General features: G+C 42.8%; 2 protein-coding genes across 2 annotated transcripts in view; both read left to right on the forward strand.

Moving 5' to 3' along the window:
- LOC308076872 (enoyl-CoA hydratase EchA19) overlaps positions 1-1,576 on the forward strand; it is a gene marked incomplete at both ends in the record, with an annotated part of 34,860 nt that extends 33,284 nt beyond the window's left edge. The window contains 1 exon segment of the mRNA XM_080417393.1: positions 1,469-1,576. Within this exon segment, the coding sequence (XP_080273519.1) occupies positions 1,469-1,576 (108 nt within the window).
- Positions 1,577-8,090: 6,514 nt separating this feature from the next.
- bmp6 (bone morphogenetic protein 6) overlaps positions 8,091-26,877 on the forward strand; it is a 77,783-nt gene continuing 58,996 nt past the window's right edge. The window contains exon 1 of the mRNA XM_080417197.1: positions 8,091-9,224. Within this exon, the coding sequence (XP_080273323.1) occupies positions 8,780-9,224 (445 nt within the window). The 5' untranslated portion in view covers positions 8,091-8,779. The remainder of the gene's footprint in view (positions 9,225-26,877) is intronic.

Below are 26,877 nucleotides of genomic sequence, written 5' to 3' on the forward strand. Positions count from 1 at the left end.
ACTCCTTAAGTAAAGTCTATGATCTGAAAAAAATATACATTAGATTAGATTTATATCTGCAAACCAGGATAAACTGGGTTTCACTGGATAAAATGTTATTTGAACCAATCTGATAGAGTATGTTAATTTATCAACTGCAGGATCTGCAGTGCTCTTCTATTATATTGAGAAATCTAGCAATTGTGTTTGGGTAGGAACACTAGTTGCTCTAAGCACAATTATCTCCACTGCCCAAACTGGAATTCTGTCTAAACTCATTGGTAGAAATCCTGCGCAGGAGAAGTGAATCATGATTGCAGCTTTTAACTTTTATTTAACCAGGGTAGGTTCGCTGAGCACAAATAATCTTTTTCCAGCAACGCCCTGCTCCACACTCGTACTTTTACAGACATTCACACACCTGGGAGCTGCCCTCTACAACCAGTCTTCTACCGTTGGCCACTGAGCAGTTTGGGGGTTTTGTGCCTTGATCAAGGGCATGTCAGGGGTTGGTATTTAGGTACAGTAGGGGTGAGTGTTGAATCTGCTCAGATTTTTCCTGCCGGTCCGGGGAACTGAACCAGGAACCTTCCAGCCACAAGCACGCCAGTAGCGGCAGTAATTTCTAACTCTCCATTTTTCTCACAAAATGCAATAAATTGGGGTTGTGCTATGTACGAGGTATAAGTGACACCCCTCATAAATAAGCGAGTTGTGGTCCAGCAAGAGCTCCACTGCTCCAAGCGTTCAAGGCAGTACAGCTCTGCCCTGTACAAGTGCTCACTGGCATGCAGGAAGGAGAAGTACAGACACTTATATCTGGCAGCTTGTTTGTAATTTACCTATACATTTTAGGTATAAGAAATAGGCCATGCAGTTACTCAATCTTGATTAATTTCACATCTACAACTCCTAGTTTAAAACGTTATCAATATTCAGTACTTCCATACAATAGTCTGTTTCTATCCATCTCAAGTGGTGTCGATTGTGTATGCCTAGTCCACGCTCACTTCAGAGCATAGTACACTTCTGGATGGCTGCTGGCCTTGGCCTGTCTCACCACACAGTTCAAATGTTCTCAACATTGACGCTCCACTTTTTGCTGCTCACACCGCTACTGGTGTGAGCGAGACATTAGGCTAATGCTGCCAAATTAGATGACATTAAATTAATAACATTTTATAATTAATAATTTGTTTATTTGTATGATAAAAGTATTTTCTACTCTTGGTACAAAACGATAGTGACGGCTGTGTATTTAAAGTAGATTGCTTATTTGGATGGATGTGTTTTGGTTCCAGGGTAGAAATTAAGATTTTCAGTTCCCCAAATATATTGCAGAACAAATGCTATCCTTGAATGCATCAAATCTCCCCGTCAACAGTCTTATTTTATTAAACACATTTTTATACATATTTCTGTAAAGAACGGAATGTCAGTTCTCATTCTGATCTCATTGGTTCATCTTACTGTATGTTTCTTCATCCAGGCCATGCAGTATGAGATGGACCATGGAGCCCCTGTCATCCAATCTGAGGCTGTCGCTGGGGCGACCAGGTTCAGTTCGGGGACAGGAAGAGGAGGGAAATTCTCCTAGAAGCTAGTTTGTATTCGGAATTGGAGTTGTCACTGAGGGGGTGGTGAGGGCACATATATATTCACCCCTCACGTTAACCAAACCTGAACCATTAGTGCACCTGGTATAATTTCACCATACAGTTAAGTGCTCTTAAATGTTTCTAACTTAGCCCAAATAAGAATATTAAGATCCTACCCTAAGACCCAGGCTTATGAAAATGTATCAGCATCCATGTTCTGGGTTGGAGGTCAGGGAGGTCTACCTCTGACTTTGGTAGTTTAGGAAATCAAAGCTTTGTGGGGATATTATTCATGGTTCTGTGTGTGGTGTACACACACACACACACACACACACACACACACACACACACACACACACACACACACACACACACACACACACACACACACACACACACACACACACACACACACACACACACGTCTGATTACCAATTAATTGCATGTCAAATTGACCGTTATCAATACTGATATTGCAATACAAGTTTCCATTAGGGTTTACCTTTATATGTATGTGTACCTGTTAGGAACTGTGATTTAGTGCTGCACGATTCTTGCTCAAATGTGAATCACGATTTTCCTCCATAAGAATTGAGATCACGATTCTCACACGATTCTCACACAATTCTCTTGTAAATATAAAAATATAAGGGAAAAAAAAAATCGTCATAATTTAAAATCGAGATCGCATAAGTGTCTGAATCGAGATCACGATCTTTTTTTGATTAATCGTGCAGCCCTACTGTGATTTGGGGTGCAGATGCAGACTTCTAAAAAACTATGCATTCTTATTACCCGATATGATGACCGGATTAATTGTGCATCCCTAATATACAGTATATACACTATAATCTCTGGGCTGGTGTTTTACCATAAGTTGTTACTGTTATTTTACTGTCGTTAAGGATGCATTAAAACACTATAGGGACCATGTTTCCCAGACAAACATTATGCACACTGTTTAACTGCATATGAATTATAGTATTTTTCTTCCACAAAGGAGTTCAGTTGGCACCTCCACAGATTGATGTGTGCAATATTTGGATTTCTTTTCATGCAGTTTCTCAGTGAGGAACCTTTCATTGTCTGCCAGACATACCACACATGTAAACCCACTGGGAGGCTGGTAGGGATGTACAAAGACTTAACAGACGCGGAGCTACTACAAAACATTAAGACAAGACGAAAAAGACATCAAAAGCACCACACCTGCAGCTGCAGAATGAGGTGCTCCTGATGATTCTGATAAGATGTGTGAGTGTGCGCGCGTGTGTGTGTCTCTCTCTCTCTGCGTGCATGCTAGGAACCTGTGCATTGTAATTAGCGTTTAAGATTCAGCATTTCCCGGTAGCATTTTGCGAGGTGTGAGCATTCCTTTGGCTTTGGAGCACACCTCCCCTTCATTTGGTGAGTTGGAGAGGCTCTATGTCCATCACATAAACACACACACTATGAAAACCACGTGTGTGTGTGTGTGTGTGTGTGTGTGTGTGTGTGTGTGTGTGTGTGTGTGTGTGTGTGTGTGTGTGTGTGTGTGTGTGTGTGTGTGTGTGTGTGTGTGTGTGTGTGTGTGTGTGTGTGTGTGTGTGTGCGCGTGTGTGAGAAAGAGGGAGAGCAAATGAGATGGAAATAAATGAGAGTGGGCAGAGAGATGGAGGAAGACTTGGAAGAGGGACGTAGAGCGAGAAGTAACCCTAAAAGTAAGACATGGAGCCTTAAAAGAAAGAGAGAGGGAGATGGAGAGAGGAGAGAAGGAGACCAAGAATTAAAGCCCTAAAATAAATGGATATAGAGGGGGGCTGGTCTAAAAGAATGCAATAGACATACAGTAAGGAGAGAGAGAAAGAAATAGAGCCCAAACATAAAGAAACAGGGATAGAGAGAGAGAGCAAATAAGAGAAACAAATGAAGAAAATGAGTGGGAATAAAGAAGTAAGAGAGAGAGTAAGAAAGACAGCCCTAAATGAGAGAGATAGACACAGAGAGAGAGAGAGAGAGAGAGAGAGAGAGAGAGAGAGATGATTAGGGTGAGGTGTCCTGTCTAGACAGTGTGATGACAGAATCCAGAGACTCTGTTTAGTGTTTCTCCCTTCTCTCCCCGGTACACACACACACACACACACACACACACACACACACACACACACACACACACACACACACACACACACACACACACACACACACACACACACACACACACACACACACACACACACACACACACACACACACAGTCACTCAAACACACAGTCACTCAAGCACTCAAAATGTCAAGGTTGAAAGATATGAGCCGGTTGGTGCATTGTGCATGTCATCTACCTACTGAACAGTAGCAAGGCCAGCGAAGCTCCTCTTTGAAGATGTCCATTAGCCTCTTGTTTTATCTGAACCCAGTATGACTGAAATGACTCACAACAAACTGACTGACTGAAAATGACACATTTCCCCTCTGGTTTGGTCCTGTGGGACACTATACTCACATACTTCCTGGTTCAGCGCCAAAACCAATGAGAGAAGGACCAGATAATGATGTCATCACCGTGAGGACATTATTCACAAGACCAGAATTTGTGTGAGTGTGTGTCTGTCCAAGCGTGTGTGTGTGTGATTATTGTTAACTGAAAGTAACAAAATGAAAACAAGGCTTTAAATATAACTAAGATAACTAACTCAAACTATATTGTGTGTTTACTAAACTAAGTAAAATCACAGAGAAAATGTCCTCAGTTTTGAACAGAACCCCCCCGAACAAAACGTTGGCGGTTGGAGACAGTATGGACAGGCCTTCGTCAATATTTTTCATGCATAAATAATTTAGCCACTTTTAATTGAGCTTTTTTGTCAAGAATTGTCAAAAATAGTGAAAATAAGCGATCTACAAGCTAAGATACGTCGTGGGCTTGTAGATCTGCTAATTTCACAATATAGGGTAGTCAGCTCGCTGCTGACTACCCTATATTACCAAAAACAAACTGAAACTAATACAAACTAAACTAAAACTAAGCCTTTTCAAAAGCTATAAACTAACTAGCAAACCCGCTTTAAAAAAAAACAAAAAAGTCAAGACAAAATAAAATGATCTAATGAAAAATGCAAAACTATAATGAAATCTGTGGGTGCGTGCGTGCGTGAGTGCGTGAGTGCGTGTGTGTTTGAACCAGCTCTGATGTAGGTTATCACTCTGCACTTCCAGTTAAGACAGACCTTGGCAGCAGCAGCAGCAGCAGTAGTGAGAGATATGGACACCCCTTGGTTCTTTATCAGCAGGGCCATCACACATCTGAGCACGTGGAGACACAACATATTGGGCTGAAAAGTAAGGAACAGGAGACAGACAGACAGACAGACAGACAGACAGAGATAGAGAGAGAGAGGCACAGAGAGATTGTGATACTAGGCTTATCTCTTATTCTCCTTCCACATTGCATTAAGAATACAATTAAATGTGTTCTGTGATCGGATACATACAGGATAGGTGGGCACTAGGGACATCTGGGCACCTCAATGTAAAATTGGCTATTTTGTCCAAAATGTAAACATTTTTTTTTGTTGAAAAATGGTCTTAAGTAATGTAAAGTATACATGATGTGAACATGCACTACATCATTATCAGACTTAATTTTATCCTTCAACTTGTTTATTCCCCAACATGATTGGATATACAGGTTTTGTAGTAATTGCAGAAATATTAGACCTTAATTGGAGAATGTTTAAGCATGTTCTAATCATGTATACTTTACTTTACTTAAAACATTTTCCAAATATTTTATTTGTTTTACATTTAGGAACAAATAGCCAAATTAACATCGGGTGCCCACTCTTCCTGGGTGCCCACCTATCCTGTTACCCTGTGATCTACCATTTTATTATTTATAATAACAAAATTGAGAGCCCCCACACACACCTTTCCACATTAACTATGGGCCTCTTTAACAAAAAAAATAGAGAAATATAATACATTGTGATGATAATAATTATATTTGTATACAGCGCTTTTTAAGTATGAATTGCACAGGGCACCTATGACACTATACTGTAGGTAAAGTCTTATTTACCCTCTACTTATTCAATGCACAGTATAGGCTATATAATTGTATTTAATTATATGGACAACACGTCGCCATGTTTACAAGTGAGGTCATCCCTTTAAACCCCTCCAAAGCTGTGTTCTAAACTTCACGTCCTGTCTGATTGCTGTTTTCCAGTGGTGTAAAGTAACTTAGTACATTTACTCAAGTAGTGTACTTAAAGGGGTAGTTCACCCCCCAAATAACTTTTTTTCTATTGATTACTCACCCCATGGAGCCTTGAATTCATGGATATTTATTTGTTTTTGTCGCATTCCTTCCATTATTATTTGATTATAATAAATTTAGCCCCATTGATTCCGGTAGGAGACACAAATGCATTTGTGTCTCCTACCGGAATCAATGGGGACACATTCATTATAATCAAATTATTGGCTTAGGAATGTGACAAAAACAAAAAAATATCTATGAATTCAAGGCTCCAGATGGTCAGTAATCAATAGAAAAAAAGTTATTTTGGGGGTGAACTACCCCTTTAGGGCGCGCTCCCACCAAGAGTTGGCTGGCCGCTGTTAAACGCAGGTTGTGCGCGGCCACAGTTTTTTGCAGCCAGCGGATTCTAAAAAACGGGAGTGTCGCGCCTGTCACTCACTTTCAGGAGCCTCCCCGTAGCCCGCAACGCCTGCTGCCTTGAGCACCATGTTGCTTCCTGAGTCTTGAGACGGTCCGCCTTCGACTCACCCGATTGGACAGAGGGAGAAAATCAGCGCCTGCCTCCAGCAGTTTTATGCTTAGTCGCGGAGAGCAGATAAACGCAAGGTCTGCGCGACCAGCAGAAAAATCTGCTCTTGCGTGAATCAACGCATTTACATTGACAATGCATTGGCAGATTCTGCAAACAGCGGCCAGCCAACTCTTGGTGGGAGCACGCCCTTAAGTACAATTTTGAGTTTTTTTTTTTTTTACTTTAGTGGAGTATTTCCAATTTTCAATACTTTTACTTCTACTCCACTACATCTCTGAGGAAAATATTGTACTTTAACTCCACTACAATTATTGGAAGACTTTAGTTACTTTTTAATTACCACTTAAGCTCTATATATATTTTGGCTATTTGAAAATAGCCAATCTACAAGCTCACAACGCTTTGCATGGCAACGCAGTGTGAGCTTGTAGATCTGCTATTTTCAAAATAATTGTATACATTTTGAACTTGTGAAACGGGACACTCTGCACAATGACTAATTTAACTTTTGGTACTTTCAATATATATTTTATACCAATACTTTTGTACTTTTACTCAAGTAAAATTGAATTCTGGACTCTTACCTGTAACAGAGTGTTTCTACATTGCAGTATTGATACTTTTACTTGAGTGAAACATTTGAGTACTTTTCCCACCACTGTTAAAAAAGCTGAGTTCTAAACTCCACGTCCTGTCTGCTTGCTGTTTTCCATTCCATCGTCAGTAGGGGTCGTGCGTCAGCTGAAGAAGCACACTGACCATTATAACGCACCGCAACACTGGCTTTCCCCAAACAGGAACCCCCTCGTGCGTTTATTTTATTCCAAGTGTGTGTGTGCAGACTGAGACGAGGTTTATTTCTTTTATTGCACCGTTCCGCAGCCATTCTATAAACTATAACAAGTTGAGATTATACATTGATTGAGTGATTGTTATAGAGGTCTGTGTTAATAGAGAGAGAGAGCTAGAGATTTATAACGGCGAAGTTTGTATCCATGAACACTTGCACTTCGATAGGAAGGCTCTTGAACACAGTTCACTGAACAAAAACATATAATCATATGACATTCACCTTCTGATGGAGTTGTCCTTACTTACCAGTGGTGGAAAAAGCAAAAAAGTGTTTTACTTAAGTAAAAGTATCAATACTGTAATGTATAAATACTCTGTTACAAGTAAAAGTCCGGAATTCAAAATGTATTTGAGTAAAAGTACAAAAGTATTGGTATCAAAATGTACTTAAAGTACTCATTATGCAGAATGTCCCATTTCACAAGTTTTAAAATGTATAAAATCTTTTGCATTGTGAGCTTGTAGATCAGCTATTTTCAAATGGCCGAAATGTATAGGGCTGAAGTGGGTTAATTGGGTATAGGCCTACTACAAAGTAACTAGAAACTAAAGATTTCAAATAGTTGTAGTGGAGTAAAAAGTACAATATTTGCCTCTGAGATGTAGTGGAGTAAAAGCACTGCAAATTGGAAATACTCCAGTTAAGGAAAAATAGCTTTAAAATAAATTGTACTTAAATACAGTACTTGAGTAAATACTAAGTACTTAGTTACTTTACACCACTGCATATGACATTCACCTTCTGATGGAGTTGTCCTTATACTCCTTATAGCTCAGAGCTCCACCTCTGTCCGCTATGTGCGCAATACGCACTCACTCACTCTCACACACACACACACACACACACACACACACACACACACACACACACACACACACACTGACTGACTGACTGGGCGGTTTCACCAACTACCTGCTAATGCCCGTTATTTAGACTCACACACACGCAGTGCGCAGGAGGACGTGCACGGCCGGGGAAACTGCAACTGGAAAAGACTCACCTTTTTCTCTGCAGGGTTTGGAAAAGGAAAAATGATATATTTCGGAAAGCAAATATATCCACTAAAGTAAAATGGCTTCTTTCAGGAGAGTTGTTATTCTTTTACGGGTGAACTTGGCTCCATGAGACTTTTTGACTGGGGTCTAATTTAGACTTTGCTTGCTTGGAGGAGAAGCTTTCAGAATAAGTTTTACATGGTGCCAGTTGAAGCAGCAGCAGGACAGTGCGCTTAATACGGAGTCAGAATGAGAACGGTGCCAACGCTATTCTACGCATTTTGTAATGGGAAGTATTTTAAATGGCTTTATACTTTTTTAATTGCATCTTAAACTACGGCTGTGATAGGTATCTGCGCACCGGAATATAATTCTGTGGTTTCCTTTTATTTTTTTTATTTCAACAAACTATTTAATTTTTAATTTTGTATTATTATTATTTTAACACATTTTCCTTTTTTTAAATTATTTGTTATTATATTTTTTTATTTGAGCAAAATTTGCCATTTTCAAATTGGATAGCGGACCGAAAAAGGGACAGTTTGGGAGTGGGAGAGACACTTGGAGAGGACACACCATGACAAAAAAAAGCTGCTGGCTTGTCGCCTTCGTTGGATTGTGGTGGAGCGCTTATTGCACGTTCCTCGTCGCAGGTAGCAATTATTTATTCGACGGAAACAACAACGACGTCGTCGTGCACCACCCGAGCTTCATCCAGCACCGGCGGCTGCGGACGCACGAGAAGCGCGAGATGCAGAAGGAGATCCTGTCCATCCTCGGGCTGCCGCACAGACCCAGACCTCACCACCTGTCCAGCGGAAAGTACAACTCCGCGCCGCTCTTCATGTTGGATCTGTACAACACCATATCGAACGAGGAGAAGAACGAGGTGGACGGCCTTTTATTGGACCAGTATCACCAGTCTAGTCTGCTGACGACGACCCAGGGTCCTCCTCTGGCGACGTATCAGGAGAATGCCTTCCTGAACGACGCCGATATGGTGATGAGCTTCGTCAATTTGGGTAAGAAAGCCAGTCAAACTGACTAACTAACGTTTTATACACCATTAAAAATTACCAGTTTGAACGAAGCATCATTAATATGTGGTGCGTCACGCCGAGGAGAGAACAGGTGTTCTGCAGCGATTAATTTCGCGCACCATATTATGGTGATGAGCTTCGGCAATTTGGGTAAGAAGAAGCCAGTCAAACGTTATATAGCGAACTAAACGAAACAAAACAGCCAATAATGGCGTTTTAACATTGTTTCATACACGAGATTGATGGCAGTTTGACATGAAGCATTATTAATATGTAGTGCGTCACATCGCCGAGGAGTGAACAGGTGTTCCGCATCAGCGGTTAATTACGCGCCGTGGAGAGGGGCCACTTACTTTACGCGTCATTTATACTTAGTTGCGTTCCCCCGATGTCGTGCCTAGTAAACAGCAGATCTACAAGCTGCTGAGCTAAGTGAGCTTGTTGTATATCTGCTGTTAACTGCATGCAGCACCAGCATGCAACCAAATGAGACTTTACGCGCACCACGGCCCCACGTACAAAAAGTCGCCCTAAAATCGCTCTAAAAACTACTCTTATGCACTTTTGTTTGTTTGTTATTTATTTTGAGATTTGATTATATATATATATATATATATATATATATATATATATATATATATATATATATATATATATATATATGAAGACTAAACTTATTGTTGCATTTGGTCTTTGTCGTGATAGATGGGGCCCCCCTTCGGCTCATTTCTCTGTTGGAAATGCATGTGGTCAGAGTGTTGTTGTGCAATCTCCTCCATGATTTATGTGTCGGGTAAAGAAGGAGGGAAATGGACCTCGTATCCTCACCGAACTATCAACAACCACCCCAAACCACCACCGCTGGTATTTGTATATAAAAGGCTATTCCTGGCGCTGACCTCCGGGGGCCATCCGTACGGAGTTGCGGTTTCGTGCGTAAATTGCGTCGCATTGTTTGTGTTGCCCTCGCTCGATTTTCCCTAATTAGAACCGATGACGATAAAGAGAGACACTTTAATCATAACGGGTTGGAAACATAAAAGCCTCCGGCCCCCCTCCTTCCATTAGCAGCTCCACTTGTTTACAGAGAGACTCTAAACAGAGTGCGTGAAGATAAACAGGCCCTGCCAGAGCCAGGCGCGTTGGACAAGGCGGCTTAGAGCTTAGATGGATCGTCATTCTTCTTGGGAATTTCAAGGGACATTGTCATTATCCGGCCATGGGAAAGTATCATTGAATAGGAGTGCATTCTAAAGCTGTCTATTTAAACCTTTCTTGAACTGTTAGATCCCATAGTTAGATATATGTAGAAAAGGAGGGGGTCCAGAATTTGAATTATAGGCTACTGAGCCATCACAGTGTAGGTTTATTGATGGCAATAAATATGAATTGAATGAAATATGGATTGCCACATTCTGACTCTTTCCTCCATAAATCCCAGCTTAATAGGCATAGCCTGCAATAATACCACAAATGAAGGAGGGAATTTTTTTTGGGACAGAATTGGTCATGATGTAGAGTTAGTTATAAACTTAAAGCAAATGCCCCTGTACTTATTGGTCCTCCGAGTATTCCTGTTGCAACACGCGATGATGAAAACCAGATAGTGGGACAGAAGGGGGCCGCCGTTTTGTTCTCAAATAACCAAAAGTCTCTGCTGGCTTCTGTGTGTGGGAGTGTTACGGTGGTGGTGGTGGTGTTTGTATATCTGTGGGCTTTTTTTGTGCAATTCCTCTGCTCGTTTTCGGTCCGCATTCGCAGTCCCGCTGCTTTGTTGCACATCTGGCCGTCCACTTTGATTAATCACGTCCTGTGCATCTTCTGACGATTCCCTCAGATTTCTCTGGTGTCCAGGGGATTAGGTTGCCATCTCCTCCAGTCGTACACAGAGTCCTAACTGGCCTGGAGGAGGGACTGCTTCCTCCCCAAATGTGATTGTAATTAATGTCGGACAGGCCAAGGCTCCCCATCTGCTTTGCAAATAAGGCCCTGCACGACTACCGTGTGTCATCGCCATCCGATTAGTTTTTAATGCGTCTCTCTCTCTCTCTCTCTCTCTCTCTCTCTCTCTCTCTCTGCCCTCTCTCCCTCTCCCCATCTCTCTCTCTCCCCCCACTCCCCCCGTCTGTCTCTCTCACTCTTTCTCTCTCTTGGAGTGGTTTGCGTTGAGTGACTTAGAAAGCTGTAGAAGAAAAGTCCAACAATACTTCTGGGTGGTCCTTGTTTCAAAAACGACTTCTAAAATCTGGATATCACGTGTGGCCAAAACATGAAGCAACAAATTAAAACCGAGACAAATGTAACCAGGAACAAATGAAAGATCCCAAACAATCCGTCTGAAAAGTTTCGAAACATTTGGGGCAGGTTTCACTGGCATGTATTAAGCCAAGGCCATAGTCGCTCATTAGACATTTCACTGAAAGGTTCTTGTTAGCACAGGACCAGACTGAATACATTTCTGTGTGAACCAACCCGTAGGGAAGGGAAAGGAGATGACAGTAGTTCTTGCTTTCACCGAAGTGTAACTTGTTCACATCAGATTCTAACCCAGATTCTACCTATTTACACTATAAAGACATCTCTCATCACCTCCATGTAAAGAAGTATGATTTCAAATAGCCGCAGACCGACCCGTAGCCATGGAAGACGTTGGCTATGATTTAGGCTCATGGGTCTGTGCTGATGTCTTTCACAGCCAGCTACTGCAGCCGCGCAGATAGAGTGCTCATTTTCAGAGATGATTCTCTTGGGAGGAGAGAGAGAGAGAGAGAGAGAGAGAGAGAGAGAGAGAGAGAGAGAGAGAGAGAGAGAGAAAGTGAGAGTGAAAGAGAGGGGGATAGATTTAAGAGCCCCAGCGCAACATCCAGTTTCAAGTGCACTTACAGTGTGAATCAGATGCCTCCCTCTCCCATCCCTTGCCAGCGTGATTCATGTGGACCTCTTGTTCAGTCACTCTCTCTTCCATAGCTTTCATCACTGGTCCAGAATGACCCATTGACTCATCGGGAAAAGAGAAGCGAGCAAGTGGTGGAAAAACATCACATTCACGGGGTGACCAGAAGCATATTTTTCCTAGCTACCTTTTTCATCTTCATTCCTAAAATAGCGCGTTCATCACTCTTTTGCCTTTGAGGACGTTTTCCACTGAGGTCTGACTGAGGTGACACTGTGCTCTGCATGACTCATGCTGTGTGACAGACTGCAGGTCCCGACTTGTCCTATTGCATTGCCAGTTGCTCCTAAAGCTACCGTAGCAGTCAATTAACTAAAGCACACACACACACACACACACACACACACACACACACACACACACACACACACACACACACACACACACACACACACACACACATACTTTAGTTATTTGAAAATAGCCAACCAACAAACTCACAACACGTCAAGATGCAATGTGTTGTGCTTGTAGATCTGCTATTTTCAAAAAATCTTGAAAATGTTTGGAACTTTTTAAAATTCTTTGGAAAATGTTCTGCCCAAAACAGGGCAGAACACCCCCCCCCACACACACACAACCCCCCCCTTCCCATGATTAAGTTGGTTACATTGGTTGAAAATAGACTTTTAAATTCAGATTTTAATTGGAATTCTACAGTAGTTAAAGGAGAATTCCGGACATTTTAAGTGTTATCTTTGATGTGTCGTTACTCACCTACCGACGTAAACAGTGGCATTGTTTATTTCCAGATATTCCCCTGTCGTCATATTTTCAACCTCCTCCGTTGTCATAATGGGAGCGCGTGTCATAGGGAAATTCGTCTATTATAACCGATGCAAAGTTATTTTTTTCTCTACTACTACTCATTGTGGAGTCTGATGATAGTCAAACATGCAGTGAAAGTTCCTGAGAGGCTACCGCTAATGACGAACGAGCTAACGCTAGTTGCTTGTTTCTCTCCCAGAACCTGGCAACTTGGTGTTGCCATGTTGAGAAACAAGCAACTAGCGTTAGCTCGTTCGTCATTAGCGGTAGCCTCTCAGGAACTTTCACTGCATGTTTGACTATCATCAGACTCCACAATGAGTAGTAGTAGAGAAAAAAATAACTTTGCATCGGTTATAATAGACGAATTTCCCTATGACACGCGCTCCCATTATGACAACGGAGGAGGTTGAAAATATGACGACAGGGGAATATCTGGAAATAAACAATGCCACTGTTTACGTCGGTAGGTGAGTAACGACACATCAAAGATAACACTTAAAATGTCCGGAATTCTCCTTTAAGCGTCTTAATCAGCTACGTCAGCTGATCTTATTGTGCAAAACAAAAACAAAACGAAACAACAACCTCAAGGCCAGACCAGTATTGGAAAGGTTTTCATTTGCTATTCCTATATCAGGTTTGGTTACTGTGGTGAAGTTATTACTATCTGGCAGCCGTGTCTCAAAGGATGCACAGAAATGGCTTTGGTTTCACGGTTCACTGAACGAGAACTCCAAATGTTGTTCCTGTGTCGCCCATGTTTAAATGTGATGGGGCTTGCTTTCGCCCTGCCTCTCCCATGCCCAGACAGACAGACTGACTGACTGACTGACTGACAGAGCGACAGGTGAGGGGGCCTTCCTTAAGCTTGGCTTGGCAGTGGATGCTGCCATCTCTTGTTTACACTCCCATCCATGTGTGTTTGTGTGCTGGGTGGTTGGTTGGAGAGGGAAGGTCCCATAATAATCCAGGAAAATCCGTTCTCGGCTTTTAGGGTCGGTCTTGTTCTAACTTTGCCTGTGGTTTCAAATACCCTCCTCTGTTCTGTGGTTTTCATGATTCACAGGTGAACCTGTCCCCACCCTCCTGCCGTATTAGCTGACCTGCTTAGAATAGCAGGATATTTCCAAAAGCAAAAAAGCCCTCGATTTCTCTCTTCTTGCAAGCAATGGGCCCATTGAAGCTAGATGATTCTATATACTGTATATGGCTATTTAAATGCAAGTTTGATAATATTTTCTGAAATAGTTTGTATATGTCTGCCAACATGTCTACTCTCATCCTTCTTTTTCTACCTCCTCCTCCTCCTCTCATCCCATTTTCTGCACACTTCATTGCATTGCTATAGCTGAGCTGTCACTTAGCCCTCTTACCCAAGTCAACAGCTATCCACATCAGGCCCAACTATCCTCCCACACTAAAGGCCAATAAGCCATAAATCAAAAAGAAGGGGGGTTTTCAGTAGATTAGCTGGGTCTAGACAACCTCTGGCTTATCCTGAAATGCAGCGCCCTTATTAAACGGCTGTTTTCCCCTGTCTTATGATGCCCGCTGCATTTCTGAGCTCCCTAAGCTCAGGTAAGCCACTTCTTTTGCACCGAAACATGTCCCAAAGCCCTATCCTGATCAAATAATTAGTTGGGCGCGATCAAAGAGTTAATTGTTGGATGCATGTGTGTGTGCGGTGGGGGCTTTGGAAAAGTCTTGCTAAACCATCATGAAATGCTTCCTGCAGAGAACCTTAAAATAAAACAATAGCACACATCACTCCACCCCAACTTAGCAAGTACAGTAAACAGTATTAGGAGGAAATGGAGCAAGGAATTCAAGATATGCTGCAATGGAATAAATCTTTTCTGAGACGTAAACTTGGCAGTTGGTACCTGTTAGCAATGGTGGGAAGAACTACATCTAACAAACTATAAACTATGTTTGTTTTCATGTGTTTAAAGCATCAAAAATGCCACTGCCGCCATACTGTAAGTTCCCTTGAACTCTGAATGCAGTACAGGAACGGCCCAAGATATACAAATGATTCCGCTTATTGAGTTACAGCATTTATAAGTGCTTCCCTTTTCTCCTGTTTGGATTGTATTGGTTGTCAAGCTCTTTGGCCCAAACACTCTGCTGCCTCAAAGAAACAAACATGGTTAATGGAGGAAACATCTCTGTTTCACAGCATTATGACTTTTCCAGTTGTGCAGTATTTCTGTCAAAAGCGCACACTGAGGTGTTAGAGAACAACTCCATTGTCAATGCGATTCGAGTTTATTTTCCAGAGGTCTTATATTGATGTGCGTGGATATAAGTGTGTTTGTTTATGTACGTATGTATGTGTGTTTTTGTGTGTGTGTGGATGTCTTTGTTTGTGTTACTTTATTGTCCACAGCAAGCGAGAGAATTGCCTCCAAAAGCTGTTTAGGTGTGTACACAGCCAGGGATGAAGGCATGCGTGCACTGCACACACACACACACACACACACACACACACACACACACACACACACACACACACACACACACACACACACACACACACACACACACACACACACACACACACACACACACACACACACACACACACACACACACACACACACACACACACACGCACACACCACTCACGGTTGACCCTGAGGCCGGGAGATAGCCGTTGTTAAGAGAGCATTCCATTTTCTGTCACACAACCTGCTCTTACAACCCCCCCCCCCCGCCCCCCCCCCAACTGATGATATCAGTCCTTTGCACGAAATAACTCTCCAACCTGACAAGATAGCTGCCACGATTGGCTACGCCAGAGGATTATCTAAACGCCCCCTGTTGTGTTTTTCCTTGTAATTTCCTTTCTCTCACTCCTTCCGTCCTTCCTTCCTTCCTTTACTCCTTCCTTTCTTCCTTCCTGATTCCCTCCCTAGGGCCTCGTCCCTTACCCTGGACGTAAGTCCCAGCTCTATCCCAGCTGGTGTAAATAGCTGCTAGTGTGTCGGGACGGAGGAGTGAGAGAGGAGATAAGAACGTGAGACACGGCACACTCCCGAAACGTTAACGATCTGCGGAGTGGAGCTGATAACCCAGACGGAACATCTGATTACAGCCCGCTTGCCCCCATTTATCACCTGCTGTGCAGGCGTGCAGGAATTTGCTCTGTTTGCTCTGCTACGCCTCGAGGACTACGGGACAGGACAAAACCTTTAAGCACTTGAACCCCAGCGCCCCTATGTTGGGGTGAGCATTCAGTGAAAACAGCAGATCTATAAGCTCACGATGTGTTGCGACACCTTTTGAGCTTTTAGATCGGCTATTTTCGCAGAAGATATTTAGTTTAGACCCAAAACAGGAGGGGGCCTAGTCTACAGCCCTGTGGGACTCCGGTCTACTAAATATATTGTGGTTTAATTAGGCCACGTTTACACGGTAACGATCAGAACAGTACCTTTATTTATTTATTCTGCGTTTACTCAGAGACGCAACAGTGATTGAAAACGCTGTAGTGTGCATGCCAGGTGGCTAGGTGGAGGTGTGACGCGCTGCCAGACAGACCAGTCACGCAAGCGTAGAACCATCACTTCTACTTCCTATCACAGCTGTTTATTTACACCAATGTAATAGCATAGGCGGCGTAAGCCCACGTCAGCCATGACGTCACACGTTTTGCGTTTTCCCCCGGTAATGCCCGTTTACATGGAGACGCAAGGCGGAGCGTTTTCAAAGATTTCCACTCTGGAAGGCGGTTTCACTTTTTTTGCGTTTTCAACCCCCGAAAACGCTGTTGCCGTCTAAACGGAAGGCACAGCTGATACTTTATATTTCGGTTTTCTCTATAGACCGTTGTCATCTAAACAGGGCCTTAGTTAAGTTAAGTCTACTCTCCTTCACTCTCTTTCTCTACATCTCTCTATTATTATTTTTAACGTGACTCCTCTGCATTTGTACGTCTTTCACTCAGTTCTGTACATGCTTTTTGCTGCTGGGACTGTGTTGCAATCGCAGAGCTTAGCTTAGTCTTTTGCAATTCTGCTAGGTGGTGGTATTAGCCTTGCACGTTAACTTACTGCTAGAATGCCAGATTGAACCTGTTGCACCTGGGCAAGAATTACTTGATGTGATTTGAAACGGGAGTAAACTAACACTGTACACATTTGAAGGCAGTGTCAGAGTCGGACTAAGGGGTTAAATGTGTGAGAGTGTTTACATGTCCTGGTTAGCGCTCTCTCACTAATAGTGCTTGCTGTTCATTGTAAACCTGTCAACCTTTGTCTTGCATTTGTCAGTCCTGGAGGAGGCCTTGTACTGGGCGCTGGAGAACAAACAAGAGTTGGACAGAAGCATCCAGAGAGTTATAAAGACAGTAGTGTTTAAGTGAGTGAGGAGGTGTGTGTGCGTGTGTGCACGTGCGTGTGCTGCGGGAATACATGGGCATATGTAAATTGTTATGCAGCTCATTCTATTGTGTGTTCATTCGCGCGCAGCGCGCGCGCGCGCGCACGCACGCGCACACACGCACGCACGCACGCACGCACGCACGCACGCACGCACGCACGCACGCACGCACGCACGCACGCACGCACGCACGCACGCACGCACGCACGCACGCACGCACGCACGCACGCACGCACGCACGCACACACACACACACACACACACACACACACACACACACACACACACACACACACACACACACACACACACACACACACACACACACACACACGCACACACACGCACACACCCGCACACACACACACCCGCACACACCCGCACACACACACACACACACACACACAGCAAGACAAGGGGAGTTTATTTCTAATCTATAGAACATTTCAACACCAAGGCAGTTCAAAGTGCTTTAGAAAAAACATTAGATTTAAATTGAATTTGAAATAAGAGGAAATTAAAATAAAACAGACAAATAAGAGTATAAAATGACAAGAATAAGAAAACTCAGAGGCAGCGGCAAACAGAACGGCCTTTGCTTTGATTTAAAAGTACTGAGAGTTGTAGCAGACCTGCAGTTTTCTGGGAGTTTGCGCCACATGTGGAGCATAGACGGAACACTGTTTCTCCACCTTTTAGCTCTGATTCTGGGGACAGAAAGCAGACCCTGTCCTGGATGACTTGAGAGGTCTGGATGGTTCACGATGTATCACAAGATCAGACATTTATTTTGGCTCTTAACCATTCAATGCTTTATAAATCTGCAGTAGTATTTTTGAAATCAATTCTTTGACAGAAACGGAGCCAGCGTAAACATCTGATATGGGATATGATCCACTTTCTTGGTATTGGTAAGGACTCGAGCAGCAGCGTTCTGAATCAGCTGCAGCTGTCTTATCGATTCTTGTAGGGAGACAAGACGCTGTCTTTAATCTTTGATATCTTCTAATGGTGATAGTATAGGCTGACTTAGTAATACTATGTGGCTGTTGAAGTTCAGGTCTGACAAAGCCTAATACGAGATTGACCGTTCTGTTCTTACCTTTCGTGTTGTAATTATTCAATTGAATCTGAATTATTACCAATTTCCTCCTGACATTGTCAAACCAACCCATATATCAGATCTGAGAGTTAACAGTGCGGACTCCTCAGTCAGCAGATATTCATTTAGTACTGTCACATACAATGACTTTTACATGATCTAACAATGAATGCCTTGACTTGTGAGTACCAATGAGCCACTTCAGGACCTGCATGTTCCCAGCGTACCCAGTTAACCCCAATCATTCCCATGGTTTGCTCTGTCAGAAGAGCTACTGTAACTGTACTTGTGTTAATGGAGATGACAGCAGTGGACAGGAATGGCATAAATGTCACGGCAAGCATTCTTCTGTCAAGCCACCGGGACGGCCCCAGGATTTATCTCTGGCCAATAAAAAGAATGGGTTGGGGGGAATGGGGACACACACCCAGATGTGGGGGGGCAATGGGGACACACACCCAGATGTGGAGGGAGGGGAGATCAGCAGCAGGCCAGCACTGATTTAGGGTCCTAGGAAGGTCATAGGAAGGCTGTGTGTATGCACACGTATGTGTGTGAGAGTGTACATATACTGCATGTACATTCATGTGTGTATGGTGGACGCTTTATGCATGCGCGCATTGCAGTAAACGTGGAAACACAACATTTGTCAATCGAGGTTCTCATCTGGTTGTCCAAACTGTCTTTTGACACTGTGTCACAGGGGAAAGTTGCAACGCCCCGCAGCGCCTCTCCTGTGTTTCTAGGCTCGGTCTGCCCTCCAAAGAGGACGTGCCTGAAACAACAACCACGAGAATAAGGCCCCCTGCGTGCTCCGGCGATCCTGACACTCCCTAGCAAGAAGCCTCCCTTTAAACTAGGCTGCCACTGACAAATTTATGAGCCCTTGGCTGACCCGAGGGCTGACTTTCCAAACATGATACTAACAGGAAAACAGTTGGAGATGAGAGGGAGAGATCAGGAAAAGATCATGCAGAGAGAGGGAGAAGGGAGAGACGTGATGGGATCATACTTAAGGCCTACAAAGAGAGACATCATCCGATGAAAGAAAGCGAGAAGTACAGGGAGTGCAGATGGCAGATAGCAGATAACATTCAGAGAGAGAGAGAACGTCCGATTTCCACCAGAGTTGAGCTCAGGAGCGCTCGTTTTGATTCGCTCAATGTCCTTTGTATGTGCAAATGCATGACTTTTTAACCACTTAAAAACCCTCTAGTCTTATTAAAACCGACCTGAGTTACAACTGTACTTGTACAGTATTGCTTTTTTCTGTCTACACCAAATCTCTTCGCCAAAATGTGTCGCAACGTGTTTGTCGATTTTTGGCGAATGTTCCTGGGGTTCAAGTTGTTAAATCACTTGACAACAACGCAGCGAGCGTGCCCGTGCCGTCCAAGAAAGCAAGCCGTGGTGGTGGATTGAATAGGTTATCGGGTGAACCAAAACGAGCACCACCACCTGTGTCCCTCTTTTGAGCTCAACTCCAGTGGAAATCACTTACATGCTGTTAGGAGTCATATTCCACACAGAATCGGCAGTATCATACCCACAAGGCATTGTGTGAGCCGCCACAGTCGACCTAAGTCCATATGTTCATGTATATGCTTAAATCAAAATATATGCATTCACCAGTGCAATCTGGGTAAAGACATCCCCTCAATATTATACATGGAAATACATTAGATTTAGAAATAGATGTAGAAAGTGAAGTTAGATAAAAGGGTTGAAAAGACTGAGGTGATGGCTGATGATTTGATAGCTAACAGACATCAGGAGGTGGATGGAACAGTCTCATTAGCACTAAATTGATCTTTTTCCTTCGACTAAAAAATGTAAACGCAGAGGATCCCATCTTATCACTAAGATGTTTTTGAGTAAACCTGCCTGGCACCTCAGTCCTGACTGTGAGTATGCTCTCTGTCTGTCTGTCTGTCTGTCTGTCTGTCTGTCTGTCTGTCTGTCTGTCTGTCTGTCTGTCTGTCTTGCTCTCGCTCTATGGATACTGTAAAATGGCTGTTTACTTGAATTGTGGGTGTTCAGATGCGTGATACATAAACACTCTCGATTGGGGATCGGTCATATTTGGAATAGAAGGTTGTGTTTATATGTAAATATATACATCTATATTGTACTATACACAGAGTCACTCACACACAATGTTTCTCTCATTCTTTCTCACAGACTCAATAATTTATCTCGCTCTCCCTCTCTCTCTCTCTCTTTCTTTCTCCCTCCCTCTCTCTCACTCTCTCTCTCACACACACACACACACACCATTTAGTTTACTTGTCCTTTGTATTGTTCACACTCGCTTGATTTATGTGAGCTTGTAGATCGGCTATTTTCACAGCGCGACATCGTCGTATAAATCATGCTTCAGACTCTGCCCCAGTATACTGTGAGGAATGTAACCCTCAATACTTGTCTCCTAATGACTGGAATAATAGATTCTCACGTCCATTCCTCATTTTTCCTTCACTTTCTTTCACCTTTCTGCTCGTTCTTTCTCCCCCTGTATTTGCACTCTGTCACACCTTCTCCCTGTGTTCTGTTCTCTCCATCACTCTCCCCTCCATGTGCTGGTGAACAGACATTAATAGAGAGGGTGTTTCTGTGCAGGGACAGGGAGTGCAGTGGACCTGACGGACGTGCAGAGCAAACATACGATTTAGTATCGCCACTTAAAAGTGTTTACAGTATATGAGAACCTTTTCACTCATCTCACAGCGTGCTTGTTGATGGCCAAAATCATTTGGGGTGGGGGATTTGTGTAGAGATGAGGTTGATTGTTTTAACCAGCGTTACATCTGATAAAAACTGGTTTATGTATTTAAAAAGTAATGCATTTTATTTGTGAAGCACCTTTTACATAGCATAGTGTACACTATGTGATGAAATGTAAAAAGAAACGGCTCTGTTTGCGCTTGAACTTTTGGAAAGACAGACCAGCTGACAGAGTGACCCATGCTACCTGCGTGGTCGCAACTAAAAACGGAAACAAACACATTATAAGAAGACTTTAAGAGAGTGTGTTTCCCCATTATTGCTTCTATACAGTTTTTCACCTACTTCACAGGAATAGGTTTTCAGGTGCAGAACATCTCTCCCTCTCGTGTTGGTTTATTATATGCGGTCTCTCGGATTGGTTCCCACTTATCCCATTCACCCTTCAAATGAATGAACGAGGCAGGTGCTTTTCTACTCCTCATGTACCTTTACCATACAGTTTCAGATGGACCTCTTTATTGTAGGCCAATCTAATCATGTGGATCTCTCTGGTTATAAAAGTATAAAACACATTTGAAAAAAAGAAAACGCAGACGATGTCTGGTTCTTCGCTTGCGAAGATCATAGGAGGAGTTTAGCGTTTGTGGTCCTTTTGCTTTGTTTTGAGGCAGGCACGTTGATGTCCATATAAGCCAATCCTTGACCGACAGATTTTTTTGCCAACTCTGGTGCACTGGTGAACTCCTGGCCTGATGGGGCTGTGGTAGAGGTCTGGGTGCATGTATCACCCTTTCAACGAGCACGTTTGTGCATCTGCTTGATGTTGCTGAGCTTCACGGCAACATCAAGCAGATCTCATGTGGATCTCAGGGTCCACATGAGAACAGCTTGGCTCCAATGTTGATCTCGGACTTCGCGTGGCCAGCTGTGATATCAGTCATCCATGACATATCACTATTGAGGTTTGACTCCAAATTCGGGCAAGGTTTCAGCCCGATTAGAGCCCCTTTGAATTCCATTATGAAATTAAAGTTAAATATTTGAAAACGTATGAAACATATGTTTTATACGTTACACACTGTTGCCTACTGGCAGTGTGCACAAGAAAGTTGGCCCTGCTTAGTACAGCGGTTTGCAGGATTAGCTCCACACACACAGTTACACAGACCAACGCTCTTATAGACGGCTAGACTCCACAGAGCCACGGCGTAAAAGAAATCGCTGCACTAGCGAGTAGCGACCCCTACTGGTTGGTATACCCGACTATCTGTTCAACGGTGGGGGGGGGGGGGACTGGAGTGGAGATAACATGCATGTGTTATGCCTTCCCAGTGAAACTCCTTGCTTTCGTGTTTAACCCATTAATACCTGGAACGCATCTGTGTCACTTTAGATTTCTTTGGCTATTCAAAAATAGCAGATATACAAGCTCATAGCGCGGCACCGAGTGCCGCGCTATGAGCTTGTAGATCTGCTATTTTTGAAAAATCTTGAAAAAAAATGTTTAGATTTTTTTCAAAAAACTGTTAGGATTTAGAAAATATGTTTAAGAATCGCCCCAGGTCTTAATGGGTTAAAGAAGTGGCTGGCGGTTCCGTGTGTATTGGAGGAGACATGTGGTTGTCTACACCCTCCTCAGACCAACAGTGGGGGTTGGCAGCGACAGGCCAGGGACCGCAGTACAGATGGGGAACTGACATTGACCAAATTGGGAGAAATTTGGTAAAAAAAAAAGAAACATCCGCTCTTGATTTTGAAAGTGGATCGTGACTGGCAGTTTCCACTGCATGGTCATGGATGACTTGAAGAAAAAGGAATACGGACTCTTAAGATTTTACCACGCCAATATCATGTTGATGTTGCAGACAGGTGTATTATTAGAAACATTACTTGATTTAAAAAAAAATATATATATATATATTCCTTCTGGCTGGCCAGCTCTCCTGCTGTGTGTGTGTGTGTGTGTGTGTGTGTGTGTGTGTGTGTGTGTGTGTGTGCGTGTGTGTGCGCGTGTGTGTGTGTGTGTGTGTGTGTGTGTGTAAAACAAGCGGTAGGACTTACATGTAAGTCAGCTCAGGGGAAACGTGGAAGCCAAGCTCGGCTGATTTATCAGCGGATCGTATGCTCCGATCCTAAGCCGCTGAAATGCATTGTGGTCAACGCAGACTTTCCAAAGGGAATAGCACTGAGACTCAACTCTCTCTGTGGCCCAGAGAGAGAGAAAGACAGTGAGAAAGATGGAGGAAGAAAAATGTACAGTAAGAGAGAGAGGGAAAGAGCAAGTGAGAGCGTTATGCGAGTATTGCACAGCGAGAAAAAGAGGGAGAGATTGAAAGAGACATTGCGGGAAAAGCTGAGGGAATGTGTGAGATAGACAGGATATAGTTGTAAAGAGAGAAAAGAGGGAGCCCTAAACAACATGCACGCAAACACACACACACACGCACACACACACACACACACACACACACACACACACACACACACACACACACACACACACACACACACACACACCTCGCGGCCGTGGAATGCAAAGCCACCAATATTTTGACTCTCCTTTGGAAACAGCTGCGTTTCCCTTTTTCAAAGATATTTTTTCCTTATTTATCAGATCCCTCAGGAGAGATCCATCTCCCTGCTCTGACATTAGCTTCCTCCTCTAAATCTGTAGGCCGCTGGCCTGACCTAGACACGCACACACACGCACACACACACACACACACACACACACACACACACACACACACACACACACACACACACACCCGCACAAATATACACAATATATATACACACACACATACTGTACATATACGCGCACACACACACACCTGCTGTGTTGCCTGGCAGCAGACGTACGCAGCAGATCACTATAGCAGACCTCCCGGCTGCCGTCTCATCATAGAGGCACGCACACACACAAACACACACACACACACACACACACACACACACACACACACACACACACACACACACACACACACACACACACACACACACACACACACACACACACACACACACACACACACACACCTGGATAATGCCTATAGATATAAATTCATGATGCACGGTGAATCGGTGATGCACTCGTAGAATGGCACATACGTACATACTGTATAGGAGGAGTCCATTGTACACCTGTTAGGATGCGCACACACATGCACACTCACTGACCCCAGGAGGCCGGTTTTAAACGGCATTCCACAAAGCCTGGCAGGCTAATAAAAGGACTTCCTTGACCAGCATCCTGGTCGGTGATTTAGGGTGGTTTTTAGAAAGTCAAACCCTGTTAGAAATGTTAAGCTTGTGTACAATGTTTTGTTTTGTTCAAAAATTGACTCCGAAAAAACCACGAGAGTCCATCTCTGTTTACGGAGTATTTACTCAGCGCTAAATAGCATCCAATCTCCAATAGCAGCCAGGGGAGCCATTTTTTACGAAGGGCCTGTGGTCTTGACCCAAGAGGAAAGCTGTAGCCTTCATCGCCCGTATAAATCGCTGAGGAAATGGGGCCGAACATCAAGGACGCGGGAAAGAAGCATAACAAAAAGTTACTCTTTCTTCCCGAGCGATCAGACAGCCTAAATGCTACGGTCATTGATTTTTATTATAAATATTGACATTAATGGCATCTTAGAAAACTATTACTGGACTCTAACGCCTGTTTTGGATTTTCATTTTCAGGGTAAGTCATAAATAAAGAAAAATCACTCCAACTTTGAACGTGATCCTAAGATGTTTTTGATTTAATATTGTTTGGTATCTATTTGAAGTTTTAGGTTTCGGTTTGCAGGAAGACTAAGATCAGGGGTTTGTTGTAAATTATGACATGTTCTGACTACAGTATGTCACTATGCATAAATTATATGGAATGGGTTGTTTCCAGTGGTGGAAAGTAACTAAGTACATTTACTTAAGTACTGTAATTAAGTACAATTTTGAGGTATTTGTACTTTACTTGAGTATTTCCAATTTCCAATACTTTTACTTCTACTCCACTACATCTCAGAGGCAAATATTGTACTTTTACTCCACTACATTTATTTGAAAACTTTAGTTACTAGTTACTTTTCAGATATAAATTATGATATTATAAAACATACATTAACCACTTTAACCCTATTTTATACCTAGGCTATTTGAAAATAGCTGATCTACAAGCTCACAACGCGTCGCATCGCGACGCGTTGTGAGCTTGTAGATCTGCTATTTTCAAATATTTTGTACTTTTACTTTTGGTACTTAAAGTACATTTTGATACCAATACTTTTGTACTTTTACTCAAGTAAATTTTGAATTCCGGACTTTTACTTGTAACAGAGTACTTCTACATTGCAGTATTGATACTTTTACTTAAGTAAAACATTTGAGTACTTTTTCCACCACTGGTTGTTTCCCTCTCTGTTGGCCACCCAGATGCGTTTTCCTTGTATCCTATAGCAACTAAGGGATAGCAAACTCAAGGCCTACAGTAAACAATATATTGATGAGTGTGCTATGGTATCGTCAGATTAATGATTCTGGCTTTGGAATTGTTGTTGTTAGTTGTATACATTGAACAGCCAAGTGTTTGGTGTCACTCGTTTTGTTTATGACTCGAGTGTTTAGCAGCGTTTATTTTCTTGTTCGTGTCTAAGTGAAACAAGCTAGTGATTTTCCCTTCAAAATGGTTCCCAAAGGGTCTGAGATGTTAGTGAGAGAACACAATGCACACGCCAAACCCTTCCCACTTATGCTTTTGTGGACTCTGTTATACAAATTCTAAAGACCAAAATATCACATCAAACTGCCCATGGAGTGGAACCCCTTGACCCTAATAGTGCTTGCTCTGTGAGAACCCAACTCTTAACTTTGGTTCTACCCAGTTCTACCCATTGAGCTACACTGACTAAACCTTGTCACAGATATGAAGATGATCACCCTAGTTATTGTCCTGATTCACCTATCTTAACCAGTCTTCACAATAGGTCAGTCATTTATTTGGGTTTGAAAAGCCCTATGTTTTAACTGAATACCAAAGGTTATACTGTCTCTCTCACCCTGCTTAACCCTTAGTTTGGCAACAACCATACTGAAAAATAAGATATAGAAATGTAGTTCACAGATTTGAACATATTTTTTGCTCTGTGTAAATATATTTTCACTATATATTTTAGATGCATGAATCATTTTGACCACTAAAAATACATCTTCTCACTCCAAACTGTTTTTCTTTATATACTTATCTTCTGTATGGGATAGCCTGTTGTGACAGCTGCTCTGCTGTACAATTATATTTTTACTAACATCTCCATGTGTCAAGAAGGCGAAGAAGAATTTGGGTTGCTATTTATTTTCCAGCTCATTTAGGCCTCGATTTCATGGAATTTCCATTTAAACTTAAAAAAATAGAAAGTTGTGCTGTACTTTGTTGACAGGTCATTGGCTCGAAAGGGTGTCCAGTGACACGAATATTAGCATTTCTCAGTGCTGTAGGAGGAATTGCAACAGACGTTAATATCCAGGAGTGTTTCTCTGTCTCAGAGAGATTAAAATGTCCAAGCAGACAAGCATTGATTGTGATTCATGATTTATGAATGCATACAGACAAACTGAACGCACTTAATGTATGGCTGTGACCTTTTCAGTCTTAATATTGATTGCTTGTACTGTAGGTGGAGCTTGTTCTGCAGTAGGATTTGTAAGTGGAA

Source organism: Gymnoscopelus braueri (assembly GCF_963280865.1).
Source record: "Gymnoscopelus braueri genome assembly, chromosome: 21".
Lineage (NCBI taxonomy): Eukaryota > Metazoa > Chordata > Actinopteri > Myctophiformes > Myctophidae > Gymnoscopelus > Gymnoscopelus braueri.